The sequence below is a fragment of the Corvus hawaiiensis genome, chromosome 4 (assembly GCF_020740725.1).
Source record: "Corvus hawaiiensis isolate bCorHaw1 chromosome 4, bCorHaw1.pri.cur, whole genome shotgun sequence".
Lineage (NCBI taxonomy): Eukaryota > Metazoa > Chordata > Aves > Passeriformes > Corvidae > Corvus > Corvus hawaiiensis.
Genome location: NC_063216.1, coordinates 65,535,593 through 65,553,223, shown reverse-complemented (window position 1 = coordinate 65,553,223; position 17,631 = coordinate 65,535,593). Strand labels below are relative to the sequence as shown.

At 39.8% G+C, this 17,631-nt stretch overlaps 1 protein-coding gene across 1 annotated transcript in view; it reads right to left on the bottom strand.

Annotated features, from left to right (window-relative positions):
• Positions 1–3,711: 3,711 nt before the first annotated feature.
• LRRK2 (leucine rich repeat kinase 2) overlaps positions 3,712–17,631 on the bottom strand; it is a 64,750-nt gene continuing 50,830 nt past the window's right edge. The window contains exons 42-51 of the mRNA XM_048302402.1: positions 17,123–17,293; positions 15,649–15,749; positions 14,989–15,183; positions 13,772–13,965; positions 13,413–13,485; positions 12,415–12,599; positions 11,485–11,637; positions 10,561–10,769; positions 7,355–7,429; positions 3,712–5,450 (exon numbers count right to left, since the gene is read on the bottom strand). Coding sequence (XP_048158359.1) covers positions 5,329–5,450; positions 7,355–7,429; positions 10,561–10,769; positions 11,485–11,637; positions 12,415–12,599; positions 13,413–13,485; positions 13,772–13,965; positions 14,989–15,183; positions 15,649–15,749; positions 17,123–17,293 — 1,478 coding nt within the window. The 3' untranslated portion in view covers positions 3,712–5,328. The remainder of the gene's footprint in view (positions 5,451–7,354; positions 7,430–10,560; positions 10,770–11,484; positions 11,638–12,414; positions 12,600–13,412; positions 13,486–13,771; positions 13,966–14,988; positions 15,184–15,648; positions 15,750–17,122; positions 17,294–17,631) is intronic.

Genomic DNA, 17,631 nt, shown 5'->3' with positions numbered 1-17,631 from the left:
AGAGCCCAGGAGCCTGGCAGGTGGTGGCGGGGGTGGATGTTTCTTGTAACTCCACAGAAAACAGATGTGTCGTGGCAAGAAAAAGCAGAACAGAGAATGACCGACCTTACGTTGGTGTATTTATAGCGAAAAGCGCCAGGTGTTTCCGTCGCCGCTCCGTGGGTCGCTTTCTACATGGCCTGTTCCCACCACGCTGTGTGCCCACGGCAGGTCCTGTGCAGGCCGGGCTCTGCGGGGGCAGGGGAGGAGGAGGCGGTGCTGGAGCTGTGTGACCCTGTGGGCTGAGGCAGTGCTCACGCCGTCACTGTGTGGGGCTGACCCGGGGTCTCTCCTTTCCGGCTCTGACTGGTGGTGGATAATCCTTCCCTTAAGAAGGGAGCTTGCCGTGAAGGGTTTTGTCCCCTTTGCAGCCCCGTTAAACAGGTCTGCAGAGGCGAGGTGGTGCAGGGCCAGCCCGGCCTGGGGTGCCCCAGAGAGGGGGCTGCGGCCGGGGCAAGCCGGGGTGCTCTGGCACGGCAGGTGCTGGCCCAGGAGAAGCTGGAAGCTCCCGGTGGGATGCAGCCCCACGTCGCTGGAGGAGATTCCAGCCTGCTCGCTTCTGCCCAGGCATCCTTGAGCACCGGGCACCGTTTGGCCACCCCACGTTTGGCACCGTTTTTTGCCCTGACCTCGCTGCTGGGACAGCCTTGAGGGGATCCGTGACCAAAGCCGCGCCCCGGCCCCCACAGGGCTGCTGGCTCGGCTGCTGAGCAGTGACGCTGCCAGCTTCTGCTTGCTATTTATTTCTCTCTTTACCCCCTTGCTTTCTCTCTCCTCTCGCTTTCCTGCAAAATGGTTTCCGTGCTTCACGGCTGGATGGCAGCGGTGTCACAGCCCCCCCAGCAGAGCCGGCCCCTCTCCCAGGCACAGCTGTGCCGCCGGGAGCCGGTGCCAACACGTGGCACGGGAAAAGCACGGAAAAAGGCAAGGGAAAAATGGTTCCAAAAAGGCAGAACACTGGAATGGTCCCAGGAGATTTTCTTTCCCCTTTTTCTGTCCGCTTTAACTTTTCAGGTCAGTGACACTCATGGGCTGTGGCAGAAGTGAAGTAAACAATCACGTACGCCAGAGACAGCACACTGGTTTTTAAGTCTCCCCTCACTAATTAGTGACAGCCTTTGTAGGGACTGATGGCAGCACTTAAACCTCTGGCAGCAGGAAAGGCAAACCAACACAGAAGAAAGGGGAAAAAAGAAAAGGCCTTTACTTGCTTTTTGACTTTCATCATGTTTTATACCAATATGATTAGAATCATATTGGTATAGTTTAAAAAAACTACCGTTTTAAAAATAGATCAATTAGTGTATCGTAAGTTTTAATAACTTAAAAAAAAATAATTCCAGTTTACTGCTCAGTCCAAACAACCCATGTAAAAAGGGAGGTACCAGTCAGCATGAGGTCACTGCAGGGGAAAAAGTTGTATCAAGATCTGATAATTCTCGTAATTCTGCTACTTAATTAAACAAGTACCAGTGTAAGGATTGAGGAGCCTTGCTGAGGTGCCTAAAGCTCGAGGCACAGCTGTCCTCACAGTGCCTACACATCTCACAGGTACAGCAAAGAACATTCTTGAAGGTGTTAAAAATTTCACCAGGGTTCACTTCTAAGTTTTTGCTAAATTAGGTTTCCCTTTGCTAATGCAACAATAATTAATACATCTTGTGGTTTCTTCCTCTTGAAATAATGAATTTTAAAATACAAATATGCAATAAGTATGATTCTCCATTGTCATGTGATTATGCCACTCTGTATTTATAAACTAATTGTTCCAAAGACACATGCCTACCTAACAAAAAAAGAACCTGGCAAAGTTACCAAAATGGTATGCTGGCAGCCAGTGAGTTATACCTGTTCAAAGGCCATGAGGAAGGCTTTTATATGAGAATGTACAGATCAGTACAGCCCTGGGATGAGTTCATAATATGGATGAAGAACTAACTGAGAGAGAAATAACAGAACGCTTGCTAGTTCTGTTCAGAAAATTTGGTTCTCTTAAGGGAGGTAAGGGGAGCTGTTTTCAGATTTATTTTTTTTAAATTAATGACAAAAGCCAGAAAATAAGTGGGGAAAATTGTTCATATGCTCTTCTACTTGAAAGACTAATAGAAAAATATGACTGTCACTCTTTTCCACATTCACTGAGACTCATTGTTTTTCCTTACTAGTTTCTCATGTCTCTGGTATCTGAAGCGTTTATTGTAGAATGGATTATTTGTCTTGCTTGCTGCAGGTGGATGGGCATGGTTAGTAAGTGGCAGTAATGACAAATGCCCACGTTTGGGGGTTAAGCTACATCTAAGAGGCCTCATTCTCTCTCCTCCCTTTCGTGTCCCAGTTTTGCCCCAAAGTGGTGCATGCAGAAGTAATAGGGTAATAATATGGGACACTAGAGGCAGTATGAGAGTTCAGAGTAAGAGGAATGCCGGGACATAATACCGAAAGTGCATTAAATCAGGCTGTGCAGCTTGTTTACAGTGGGATTGACCAGGAACTGCTTGTAAAAGAAATCAGGTTAAAATTAATGAGCAAGCAAATCTGCATATGTAATTTGCCAGAGCAAAGCAACCAATAAAAAAGAATGACTCTAATTAAATACAGTAGCACAGAAGGGGAAGGGTACTTAAACCCCAACAGTATCCAATCAAGCATTCAGCTCACTGTGTACGTTTAGTCTCCTTGTCTTTAGGTTTAAACCCCAGCACCCTTTAGCTGCATCGAGGGACATGGGGTTCATTACCCATCCCAGTTCAGGTGTTCAGTCACACCACACCACATGCTTGTTTCCCATGAGCAAACAGGCTCTTTTCTGAGTAAGGGTTACCTGTTTTCAGGTGCTGGATGTTATCCTAAGTATGCAAGAAACTACATCTGCTAGGGCTTGTCCTCTTATGTGATCAGCTTCCACTGATTTTCAAACAGGTCCACTGAAACCAGAGTGAACACAAAGTTATGGATTTTCTTTTTTTCCTCTCTCCTTTTACTTTGTCAGTAGAGATATTTCTGGGAATAGGTTTCCTGGTAGTGCATGGTTCAATGGTGCTGTTCCTGCCCTTGGTGGCAGGTGCCAGCTGGGGAAGGGATGGCAGTCTCTGAGCGCTTCTACAAGAAGCACCAACACAAGATGTTCTCTAAATATCTTCTTGCAGTACTAGAAGGTATTTGGTGAGGATGCAGTGGGATCACTGTTCTCTGTATGGATGAGTGCTGTATTGCTAAACAGTCCCTGTTGGTTACCACCATGACAGAATTTTGCTCTCCCACCACGGATAAATCAACAGTGGCCAGTTGAGTCAGGTTTGCAATGAGCTCCTGACTCTCTTTTGGCTGCTGTTTCTTTTGTTCTTGCCCTTCCTGTAATACTGAATACATGACCTGATTCAGTCTATGAATCAGTGTTATCCAGAGTTTTGGAGAGGTGAGGGATGACCACAGGGACAGAACTCCTTACAGGTCACCTCCTATCTCTGGGAAGGGCTGCAGAAACAGGAAGTAGAAGACAAATGGGAAGGGAAAAGGGCTCAAGACATGCACTGAGCCAGAGCACAAGTGGGAATGCAGCTGTGTCAATAACACCTACAGAGCCAGGATTTTGCATCACCCTGAAGGAATTAAATGCCACACAATCTGCACAGAAAAGCCCCTTCTTAAAAATTCAATGATGAGAAAGTAGACTTACATTATTAACAAAGCACAGTTTTAATAAAAATGTTTAGGCTTACATTTTAAAATTACTTACAGATAAACTTAATCACAATGCATATATTCTTTTCTTTTAAAAAAAAGCCATATTCATTCTAAGATAATATATATTTTCTGAGTTATAAAATCCCATATAAATAGAAAATTCTTCTCAGTACACAGATTATAAGAATACATAAAAACTGGGATGCATATCTGAAAGAAATCTTGAGTATGCACTCCACAACTGGCAGAAACTAGAACAATGCTAGAGTTGGCCACAAGAAATGCAGTTGTCCCAGTACGTAATTTTCTAAAAAAAAAAAAAACCCAACAAAAAACTGAGAACTTTTTGGTTGCTCAACCTTGTTCAGCTCCATAGACTCAGGAATGGCTCTGGATATTCCACTCTTTGAGATTTTGGGAGCACTCTGTAGATTCTTCTGGTATCAAAAAAAGAAAACGGCATCTGTCTTCAGGTAGACAGAAATAAGGCACTTCCTTAGAGCAGATCAGTGGGGGCTGCAAGCAGCAGCTTGGACTTACAGCCAGAAAGCAGCAAAAAGTGTCTCTTGAATGATGATGTGTAGAAACAAATTTGGAAGAGGCAGCCAGGTCTTACACTCCTCAAGGTTCCCCTGATTATTCCCCAAAATAACAACATAAATTCAAACAAGAATGAGTAAGTGGAAACTTTGCATGTGAGAAAAATCAAAGCAAAGCTTCTCTTTTTTTTTTTTTTACACTGAGGTAAGCAAACAAGCAAGTTGGACTAAGAGCAAGTCATAGCAGCCTTTAGACCAGGGCATTGACCCTGTGCTTTCTCTTCTCTCTTCCAAGAGAGCTGCACAAGAGGTCTACGTGACTGGCAGCGTTCCCAGTGGTGTGACTGCATCTCCTAGGAGCACGCAGACTGCAGCGCTGCAGGAGGACACCGACGTGCAGGAGCCTGTCAGGGTGTTTAATTCGGAGCTATTTTATTACTGTAGCACAATGGGGTTGTTGCTGGTCATAATGAAAAAAAAAGTCAATGTCATGGAAGAAACACAGACAATTCTGCCTGTTGGTTTCAAAGAGTAATGTAGTCATGATATATTCCTTTAAACACTGCTGTTAGATAAAATATGATGTTTTTCATAAGGTCATGAGCTCTGACATTACTAAACCATGAATCATAAGAGCAAACTCATACATGCAAACTGCAGTAAACACACAGAGGCTTAAATTTTGCTTCTTATTAGAGTGTCAACTCAGTAGAGATAATGAAGTAAATTAGAGCCATTTATAGTCTCCTGGCTTATTCCCAGTTTAACTGGGATTAAAAACTGGATGAACAATGTCACACTGAAGTTGAGCCATAGTTACAGAGAGCAGAACTTCACAGGTAAACAACAGATACATGATAACATTTTAGAATCAGAAATTCTCAACAGTTTTCTGTCCTTTCAAATATTACAAATAACTTATTCCTTCTTGGTATCCTATGAATACTCCCATGGTAATTTTCTTCCTGGTTTAGGTTAAAAACGACAGGAAGAAGAAGTTGTAAATATTGCACAGTATGTTAGGATGGAAGACTAGAAAAGAGAATGGCACTTGCAGGGTGACTTTTCAGTCCAAAGAAAAGCTCTTCATTTTTTCTGCTAATTCCTGTCTCATTTCTATGTGTTTTTTCAGGTTTTGCACTTCATGGGGCAGGTTAATGTCCCACACTGACACGCAGGATTGTAACTCTGGAGAAAAAAAAAGAAAATTTGAAAACTGCAACAGAGATGAGTTATTGCATAATTTGAAACTATTTTGCTTATCTGCTTGTTCTCAATTACTCATAAATTCACCCCATGAAGCATGATTTTTAGGACCCAGAAGACAAGTTACATGACACTTCATGTGTGAGGTGATGCAGTTACGGGTTACAAGCTGTTTGTACTTGCACAATGATTTGGATTCCAGTTCCTAAATTTAAGAGTATCCCATTTAAAAGTACTTGAAAAACCATTTCTGGTTTCTGTGGGCCTTAAGGTACTGACCTGAGCTACAGCTAATGCTAATACTGAGGTACCTGCTAGAATTTCATCTCTATCTTTCCAAGCAGATATACCCCAAAATGCTTATGAGACTCAAACCCCATTCACTGTAAAATAAAAACTGATTTCATAAGCTAGTGAATATACTGAGAAAAGGTCACTTCTTCAATCTACACTCATGCAAACAACTCTTTATTCATGAAGAATTCACACTGGAGTTAGTGGAAGAGAGATAATTGAGAACACTAACATGAGTCGAGGCTTACAAACTAAGGCCCCAAGGATTCTGGAGTTTCTGATTCTTCTCTGTAATTAATGTCACTCTTAAATAAAATAAAAATGCTAGTAAGCCAATAAATGTTCTTTTTGTTACAGGAATTGGGGAATACCATAGTATAAACCCCAGTGCTCTAAAGTTTGACTCATTTCAGTCAGCTCATCTACACTTGCCTTTCTTAACTGTATACTATCTTTGCCACATTTTTAGGAGTCACTGAAACTGGGATGAGAGAAAGGTGAAGAAAGGCATTGATCAGAGCATCAACTTTAACTGTTCTTAGAAAAATCCGAAGATGAAGATTTTCTATCTTTCAGCACTTTACTATCCTAATTGTCAGGAAGCTTTTACCAATGTCTGACCGAAATCTCTCTTGCTGTAACAGAAACTGGTTAGTGCTTATCCTACCCACATGGAATATGTAGAAGTCTCTATTTTCTTGCTCTTCATTTACATATTTGAAGCCTATTATCATGTCCTTTCTAAGCTTTATTTATATTACCCAATTTAACTCCCTGTAACATTTCCTCACAGGTTGCATTTGTCTCCTCTGGACTATTCCTAATAGTCCAGATCATTCAGCAATATTCCAAATGGTTAGGCTCCTCCAGCAGAGACCATATCAGCACTCAGAAGAGTGTAAGAATTAGCTCATGTCTTACAGGCACCCCTTTCATGGTGCAAGAGTGGTGTTTGCCTCCTCTGCACCCACATGACATGGCTGACTCATAACCAGCCTCCCATCAGTTCTGACCCTTTTTCTGCAGCACTGCTGTTTAAGCTGATCATTTCCTCAGGCTGGTACAATGGATCATTCCTAATTAAATAAAAAGTCTTGCATTTGTCATTACAGAATTGTATCCTATTTCCTTCCGGACCATTTGTTCTGTTTGTCAGGGTCACTTTGAGTTCTAATCCTGCCCTCCAGTGAGCTTGTCTTAGCTGGAAATTGTCTGCAGATCTGAAAAGCACATTCACTATTCTTTCATCCACATCACTCATGAAAACACTGGGGATTCCTGACCTAGCACAGACACCTCTGGAAATCCATTTGATACATTCTCCAATTAGACAATGACATTTACTCTCCAAATACAGTTTCCCAACAAGTTGTATTGTACCCTTCTAATAGTGGCTTCCTCAGATCCATTTTTGGAAGTTACTTTTAGTTTGTATGAGCCCAGATATGCAAAAGAAACCAAAAACTATTTAATAATAGTGTTTCAATAAAATTATGTCAAATGATGATCAACTCTTCACTCTCAGTGAGTAGTCAAGCACAATAGTGTCTGCTCCACTAATAATACAAGTTAATAAAACACAATTCAGGTACCTTTGTGGTATTTGTTGTCTTCGGCGTCACTTTTATAGCAATATCCCAAAACAAGGACCACATTCTTGAGACTCCCTTTTTCAAAGAAATAAAATATCAAATCTTAATTTTAATGTCAATTTTGTAATTTAAGGACAGAAAGAATAGATGACATCAAGGCACTAAGAGGACAGAAAGCAGAGTTCAATCAACTGGACCCTTTATTCGAAATCACTAACCATGAAAAACCCAGACACGAAGACAATATAGTTCCCATCTCCATTTAATGTCAGGGTTTATCAGGGTTCCAAGGCATAAGCACAGGATCAGCTGACCAGCCTGCTGAACAAGCCCAAGAACAAAGCACCCTATTATACAGCATAGGCAGAGATGGTAGAGTCACAGGAAACAGATGTCACAGCAGAAGGACAGGCTGCCAATGAAGTCCCAGTGCACAGCAGAATGTACCAGTAACCAGTTCAGTTATGAGAAAACCAAACCAACCAAATATGACAAAAACTGAGAAAAATTATGAACTAGAAGTTTTAAACTTATGATGGCATATGGGTGGGAAGTGGAAATAGGGGATAGATTGTAAGAAGGTGCCTACTGAATAATGCAAAAAAAAGACCAGGAAGAGTGGTTGGATCACAAAGGGATAAACAGAATGTGGCAGTGTTTCAATGTCAACTTCCTGCTTATTTCCAACAAGACATGTCTATGCAAAGATAGATAGAAGCTGTCACATGTTCTCCTGCCACGGCAGCTCCCTGTTCCTATTGGCAACACAATGAGGGTGGAAAGCCCTTGGCTTTAAGCTGGTAGAGGAATACAGGACCCAGCCTATGCCCCTGGGTCAGGATCAGGCCAGGGAAGGAACAGCCCCCACTGTGCAGACACCCCAGCTGCAGTACTGCACCTCACACCTCCTCATACATAGAGCCTTACACGCCCAGGGCACAGATGAGGAGGGGAACAGTTTCTGGGGTAAATAGACTGGAGTATGGCTGAACTGTGAAAGTGCAGTTTGGAAGTTTTCTAGTGGGCCCCGGGACCTCTGCAAGGTAGAGAGAGGTTTTTCCTGCTCCGAGGAGGTCAGCGCTATATTCTCCTCTGAAAGTGATGTAAATCTGGTTATAGTAGATGAAGGATGGTGGGAATCATACACATCCTCCATGCTCAGATTTTTCACCACTTTAATTTTTTTTCTGTAGCCAGTCCTATCCATACTCCTTATAAATGTGATTGGAACTTAAGTAATGTTTCTTATTTAGACCTAGGTCCTGTCTTACTATATAGAAATCTAAATCTGCACTTGCAAAATAAACTACAGATTTACATCTAAATTATTCTCTATAGTAAGTTTCATGCCTATTGAACATCAATGTATTAGGTGACAGAATTGAAAAATGACATTGTATTTCCATATTCATATACGAAGTACAGATAAGATTAATGTCTCAAAGTCTGGAAATCTCTTTTTCCTGAATTATTTACCTCTGCTTGACATTATATGTTTTAACCTTAAATGAAACTATTTCATACAAAAATATTTCCCTCTATCTTCTCTTATTTCACATAAGCAGTGTGGTACTGCTGAAGAACCGCTCAGCAGCCTCAGTGACATTTTCATGGATTCCAGTAGAAACCAAGTCCTTGAATTTAGGAAAAAAAATCCCAGCCCTATAAACAATTGCTGCAAAAAGATGATCAAAAGAAAAAAGTACACACCAAACTGCATATATCAATCTTATTTGCTGTTCTTGAGATTTGTACAAGCACAGCTAAAGTCTTTCTTCTGAATATTAATTTTTCTATAAATAAAATTTTGATTAAAGATGTTGTGATGACTGACCCTCAAGGCTTTTTAAATCATACTATTCTATACAATATATTTTCCCTATCAATAACAGCAGTAAGGCAAAAATTATTATGTTTTCATAGTAACTATTCTTTACAAAATGCTAAAAATAAAATGTCCCTTTATAATACTAACATTGTAGCTATCAGGACTAGATGGACTAAAAATACTGTGCTATAGCAGGCACCATTAACAGCTGAGCACTGAACAGACTAACACTTGCTGTTTCAGGCAAAGGCAAGTCAGAGGAAGATGAGGTATTTTTGACTCATATAACACTGCCAGCACTATGACTTAACTGTAGTTGATGGATTCTTCTGGTGCAAGAAAGGAAGAAACAGTCCCCAGAGTAAGTTCATGATGGTAAGGAGAAAATATCCACAGCCTGCAACTGTGAAACTGTGATATTTGCTATCAGGACTACAGTGTGCTGCTGAATTCACAACAGCTGCTGTGTCTTTTTTTTTTTTTTTGTTTTTTTTGGACAGCAAACACACTTTAAATAACACTGACAGGGAAACTCCAGAGTTTTTCCCAAAACACAGTGGAAAGTGATGGGAATCCGTATGTTGTACCACAAAGTACTTTTGAAGTAATGTGTATTTTGAATGTAATCACTACAGCAGTACCACAAACTTGAGTTGATAAGGCCTTTATTACTTTTGGGAGAGGTGCAGGACAGTGTAGAAGTGAAGGAACTTTCAACAGCCAAGGAGTGCCCCTTCCTCAGCTACATTCCTATGGCTGTTCATGGTCACCACTGAAACCCCACAACTCCTGTCTGCCTACAGCAGCTCAAAACAACTGTTCCTGATGACAGGAGCAGCACAAGTCCACACCCCAAATCCAGATGTGCAGCACTTTCCCAGCTCTGCTGTGATCTGCCTGTAACCCAAATCTAAAAGAACCACTCTTGAATGAGAATGGGAGAAGAAAACTAGGCAATAAGCAATGAAGGAAAAATAATTAAAATCCAACATGGCCCACAGAGAGAGAAGCCAGAAGTGTAACACTTGAGATGGAGAAAGAACACAGGCAGACACACGTAAGAGACCATGTGACAGGATGGTGAGAGCTGTGCTGAAGCACGGCACAAGGATGCACTGAAGGTGGGGGGTTCATGTGCAGACCAGTGACAAGCCAGGGAAGAAGTGCTGCTTTGTGTGGGCACGGGTATTCAGCCTGCTGGTATTCAGCTTACACCCAACAGTCTGACACTGAGGGAAAATGACAGCCATGGAGAAGAATGAATGAGCATATCATGGATCATGCTAATCTGCTCCTGGAACACCATAACAAACAGGACACAGCAAACCTAACCTTAGCACTGATTTCAAAGTACTCATCACTTGATGGTTTTACTTACCCAGCTGAGCTGTTATCATGACTCGAACAGAATCACAGAACTTGTCTATAACTCGTACAGGACGACGTGTTGACAAATCAAGCAGCAAGATATGTCCTCCTCCTGTCCCTATCCACAGTGCAGTATTTTTCTGCAGACAAATTGTCTTCACTCTTCCAGAATAAGCCAGTTTATGTTTTGATTCCTTATTTAATTTTTCCACTTTGTTCCTACAAGTACGGAAAGAATTGGTATTGGAATTTTGTGGCACCCTATTCTGCAGCTACTAAAGCAACTCTCTGAATACCAGACTTTTAAGCAATCATTCACAAAATTCTCATGCAAACAAACTGGTATGAAAACTATTTGACTTCTAAGAGCCATCTGGTCTGCTTCAGAAGACCTTTAAATAGGAAGCAGGTACACTTCTTTGTTCTCCCCCAGTTTGCAGGAGGTTAATGTCACAGCAAAGCGGGAAGAGCACACCTACACCTGCTCCTAACCTCACCATAAAAAGAAATGGATGTGGCATGCTAAGGCACAGGATCAATTTAAATGCAAATGAAAAAGTTGTCACAGTTAATAAAAATCTGATTTCCTCCTGAATTTGTGCACTGAAAAGACATCTTGTTCAGGGGATGAGGAAGTAACTGGATTAGTATTAGCACCTGAAGGACAGCAAAATACTTTCTTCTTTCTTGAGCTAAATGAGTCTTCTTGACATCATAGAGAAATTGGGAAATACAGTAAGGGTCTTTAAAAAATGGGATTCTGCTTGGAATATTCTGAAGTTCTGGGCAAAAAGACAAGATAGGAAATCCACACTTGCCCAACAAACTGGGTAAATCCCTTACCTCTGGCTGGTTAGGGTACCATGCTAGAGAAGGCAATCTGATATTCAGCTTCCTATCTACCAGGCCAACAACTCTGAAAGAAAACACTTACTTAAGAAAATGTGCACAGTCAATTAATTCAGAAAGTTTTTCTGTCTTCTTGTCCCAGATTTCCACAAAATGGCTGTTTTTCTTTGCCAAGTAGATGGATTTGTCTATTGCTATTGAAATAATGTTTGCATCACTGTAAGCATTATGACAGAACCTAGAAGAGAGAAGAACTCCAGTTAGATACACGGAAAATACCTAGTAGAAAAACTTGACTACTATGACTAGGACTAGTTTCCCTCAGATTCTTGCAGATTCATTCAGCCTTAAAACCAAACTAGGCTAAGATACAACTGAAAGGCTTTGCTTTAATCTTCCTACAGTTCAACATAAATTCTCACAGTAACAGAGTTAGGCTGATGACATCCTTGGAGGCACATTAATGCTCAAAGTCTATTAATAAATCTTTCTCATCAAACACTGTTTTCCCTGCTCATGAAAAACGTCTCTTAACTTCAGAGTAGGATTTGTCCATGTGAGAATTACATCAAAGACTCCCAAACCCTCAGTCAATAATTTCTAAATAGTGAGAAGTCAGCAATCAGACATGATTAAATATATGTAGGGCAAAGATATGCACACATATCATACTGACAAGCATGGAAGGACAAATACTGTGATAAATATGTATGTGTAATTCTAAGTAAAGTAAACAGGGCCTGGACTAATGCAACTGGAGAAGAAAACTGATCAGTTGCATAGATATTAACTTCATAAATCCTTTATGGGGTAAAAATGTATTGCCTTGTTTAAAAGCAGCAACAAATACTTTCGACAATACTCACTGATACTCCACCTGCATTATGAAAAGAACAGAAACAAGCAAACTCAAAGAACGAGCTCTAGAACAAGACATTACATCAAAGTACTGTCAGAAATCTTTAATGAAAACAAATGAGCCAAATAACATCACTTATAAAAATAAAAAACTTACAGTTGACTTGTCTTTGTTTCAATGAGCTTTTGAACAGAGAAGTCACTGGTTAAGGCAATGATTTTTGTTCCACAGCCTCCCCAGATTACATTTTTTTCAGATAAGCATGAGGATTCGTTTAAGCACATCAGGGGTGTGCTAACATTTCCTATAGTCAGTATCTTCAAAGGTGTAGCACCCTTACACTGCAAGAAAAAATATACTCTGCATTAGAAACAAGGAGGATGCAGACATTCAGAATCTTGTTAAAACAAAGCCCCACAGCCTGCTGAATTAAATTTGCACATCCAGATTTTCTGATGGTTCAGAATATTTCCAGAATGTTACTGACTGAAAAGCACCATATTCACTTCACAGATGTCTCATAGGAGACAGCCTGTGAGCAGAAACAGGCCAGAGCAGGGACTGATACTTTCTGCAACCCCTGGCACAATTCAAGAACTGGTTGGAAAGTCACATCCATGTCTTTGAGGATGTCCTACACTGGACTATAATCTAGTTCTGAAATGCACTGCAACTCCATAACTGCTCTCAGCTGCATATGGTCAGGAACTAAACACCTTCAGGTACCAGCCGGTATAAACAGCTCCCCGCATTTCTTCATCTGTTCTGTGAGCAGAACTCTGATTACAGAAAACAATATTTTATTCTTGAACATAGCTGTTTCACAAAAATTTACTAAATGAGAGGAAAAAGGAGCTATTACAGCAATAAATAAAGGAGATTAAAACTGTTAGAATATTCATAACAACAACCATTATTGTCAGCCTCTAGCCAGTTTGCCAGGCCTTTCAAAGGAATTTTTCACCTCTTAACTCTATTGTTTAAAGCAGTTATTATAAAACATGTGCAGTTCATCTCAGACTGCAGTAGAAAAATAATTTTAGTTTTAGAGAAGCAATTAAAAAATAAGTGGCATGAAATAAAGCTACTCTTGGTAGCTGCTTTAGATATTACTGATAGCACTCTGTAGAACAGACCACAAAGAACAAGTCTACCTTTACTGCTCTGTCTTCAAAAACTGCCAGTCTGCCATCAGCTGTGCCTACCAAGAAGAAATTCTTCTGTTTGCTGAAATAAAATAAAATAATTTATTCTAGAAATGCCTTAATCAGGTAAGACAAATTAAAATGCAAGGTCTCTAGTACTTCAAGTATTCAATTAACCACTAAAAGCAAACACAACCCCTGTGATCAGGAATGCAGTCCCCAGTTACACTGGGAGCAAAATTAATTGGAAGGGCAAAATAAGCAGTTGTGAGAACAAAAGTGCAGAGTGTACAGATGTCATTTTCCAAACACCTCCATTTAGTAGTATTTTCAAAATGTAACCAAAAATATTTAAAATTCATTTATACCTTTGCTTTGAAAGAGAATTACAGTATAAACAAGTGATAGAATCTGACATTTTCTGCAGACGATGCCTTCTTGTTTCATCTTCTGTGTTAACTGCCCACAGAGAACCAGACTGAGTTCCTGCCACAATCCAGTTTTCTTTCTCAGTAGGAAGAGTCACTAAGGCCAAACTTATAATTTTACTGTCTGCAATATCCTGAGTCAGAAAAGAAGAAGAAAAACAACTTGTTCATGATTTCAGTAAGGGTAAATGCTAGCAAATTACTGATGATAAAAATATAGCACAATCTTCTTGGACTCTGGACAGACCCTTGGTCTAACTTCCCCTTTAAGAAATCTAATTCCCTATTAGCAGAATACATCATTAGCCATGCCACTTATCTTCAAAGTGCTGGGAAGGACTCCTCAAACAGTACACAGGAAAATCTCTCGGCTGAATGCTGACAAAAAAAGATATTCTCTCTATTCTAATCAAGGTCTCAAAGTTGTCAGAAAGTTGGAAAAATGGAACTACTGCAATACTAATTGCTAACAGTGAAAAGTACTGGCCTAATATTTCTTTTTCTCATTTTATTTTTAGAAAATAAATAATTTATACCAAATAATAAATAATTTATACCAAAGCTACCAATTCAGATGTATCATGGTCAACAGACAGCAGATTGAAATAGAACTGAAACAACTTTGATGATGAATTATGCTCAATTCTGGCACACATGTTCATCACAGCATATCAGTCCTGGGTAAAACCTTTCCCCTTTGCTGATGGGGCAGGACTGAGGTGTACAAAAATCATATGAAAAGAGCTGGAGGCCATCACCAAAGTGGCACAAGGAGATCGTATTTGCGGGAAGTGAGAAATTGTTAAGAGACTACCTGGATTGTTAGAGGAGGTAGAGATATGAAGGGCTGCCTAACTACTACTCCTTTCTGTGGCCTCCATGCTAGAAATAGTTTCCATCTCAATGGAAGAAAGTAATCCAGTAGTGGAAAGACAGTATTATGAGAAAGTTCAGGCTGGATAACAGGAAGAGAGTAAAAAGCAACTGCTTTTCTACTTCATTTCATGGGTACAATGATGACTCACTTACAAGCAATCTTTGTTCTCCCAAAGCTTAGCTTTCCAGAAGTAATATCCTGCTGTTAAAATGCAATTAATTTTTCTGAAATACATCTGGGTGCCAGAAAAAATAGAATTAATGTCAACCTTCCCACATACCTCACAAGTATGTCCATCTGTATTTAGGTTAACAAATGAAAGCTGTGCCTTTTCTGTGTTTCCATTGCCTATCCAGACTCCTGCCTTCTTGCAGCTTTGATTGGCAGCCACCATGCACTCTGCTGTAGATGTGCTAGGTATTGAGACATACCTCATCAAACAGATGAGCTCTGCAGAATTCAGGATCTCATAAACCTACAAAGAAAGCCACAGCATACACACGGTGACAACAATGGTTTCTACAGTGATAAATAATAAGCAGTGGATAACAATGTTTTTTAGAATACGTACACAGCATCTCAGCAGGTCTGGTCATTTTACTGCCACCTAAAAGTGTGTAGCTGCACTGATACTATTTAACAAAGTCTTTTTTGCATAGCTCTAGTAAAGACCAAGAAGTAATCCGATCTGTGTTTCACTACAATTGCTACACAGCAACACAGGGGAAAACACCAAGCTAGAACATGTGGTTGGTAGATTTCAATGGAACAATTTATTCTGGATGGTGAAAGCAGACGGTATTTCATGGCTGTTTCCATTCCAGAAAAGAACAACAGAAAGAAACCTGTGCTTCTCATTAACTTAATGACTGATTCCTTTTCAGAAACCACAACTTCGTACTGCCATCTATCATAAAACCACAAAAAAATACACTAGTACCTGGCAAGATGTTGGTCGCTCCTGAGGGTTTTCCTTCAAACACTTTTTAATTAAATTTTCAACTTCAGGCCAGGGAGAACATCCATATTCTTTGACAGGATCTAGAATGTAAAATTACATAACTTTTTAACCAGCATTTACCATAGTTTTAACTAACCTTCTTCTTATTTTTAGAATTCATTTTTCTTACTGAGCTGTTCTAAGAAATATCACATTCTTAGGTAAAATGTCAGCATGAACAGCTTGGAATTGCTCATCTGCCATTAAATGCTAGAGCATAAAATGCTAGAACTAGAGTCCTTTTAATTAATAGCAGTTAATGCAAATGTATTTTGCTTTATCTTTTTCTTTTATGTCGCTGTGTCTGGGACTGAATTGCAGATATATGTGGGTTGTGTTTCCATTAATGCTGACCATTCAAGGGTATGTCACTTCAGTCAATAGTCTTTCAAATTCCTGTAAACACTATTTTCCACATTTATTTATTCTTTTGAGTATATGCAATATAGATGAATTTCCAATAAAAGATACAGCAAATAGATGAACAGCTCCATATAGCATTTACAAGATATGGAAGTTTAAATTCCCACTTAGTGCTTGGAATATGTGTCTCATGACTATAGCTGCTGAACTCTCTGAGAACAAATCATTCATGAATAATGGTGCCTGTATTGCTTTTCCTTTTAGTTCATCAAAATCCACAGCAAATATTCCAGTCCTACCTTAGAGAGAGGTAACATTAGTGATGAATACCTGCAAATGAACATATTCAGTGCAACAAATGATAGGCACTGTTTACTTGTGAGATCAGCCAGCCCCTCTTTTGGTGGGACTAAAAAAATGATGAGCATAGGTGGAAGGAACTGTACTGTCTCCAGAAACTAATACTTGAATTATTTCAGAGGGCTCATAATACAGTCAATACAGCTGCACTCAAGAGATACTTAGTCATCAGTTCCCGGGATATCCCCTTCAGGAAGGGAGTGGAACCTGTCTGAACTTAGAACTGGACTATTCTCCTTAAGGAGCAGAAAATGTATGAATTCTCTGTCTCTCACAATAGAGAAGCCATGTCAGATTAGATGCTGCTCTTTCCTAAATGGAGCAAAACATTCCTTAAAGAATGTTTCATGAGTATACCCACTATTGCTGGGCAATAAATAAAAACACCACACATAAAGCTTGTAGTGCTAAAAAATTCAACAGCTCTTGACACTTTGGCAGAAGTTGCCCAAGTTACATTGTCCTGAGTTACATTTTCCAAATGATTACATCATGTCCAGCCTGACACTGTTTAATCTTCCTTCCAGCAGCCAATAATTACATATTTTAATGCAGATGGAATATGAAGAATATGATGAATATTTTTCTAAGTCTCCTTCTATGATCACTGTTAGATACAACATAATCCATAAGATATGCTATTTCTGGAAGAGGCAGGACAAATGTTAAAGCTTTAAGAAACAAGGCATACCTGGTAACTTTCCTTGTATTGCTAATTCATCAAACTCATTTGGAAACTTCAAGCCTTCCATTATTCTACCTCCTCCTGTTAAAATGTCATAAAGCAGCAAGCCAAATGAATAAACATCAGCTTGCTGATTGTAAATAACATTTCCTCTGGCAACCTCTGGTGCTCGAAATCCTGCAAATAAATCATTCATTAATAAGTATGCTTCATATCAAGATGAAGCCATCTTTATACTTTAAAAAGTAAACAACTATTGATAAAAACAGCACAGGAAGTGCACAGAAAATCATCAAACTATTTCTGGGCTGGCAATAGCTTGTATTTGGCAGACCTCCAAAAATATCAGCAGTAAGTACAAAGAAAGGCAATAGTACATCAGTTACAGAACTCCTGCCCCACTTAATATAAAATAATAATTTTATCAATGAATGCTAAAAATCAAGGGCAGGTCTGCAGTGTTTATTGAAGGTCTAACATTTAACACTTGAAGTCACGCTCTCAAGCACAACTTA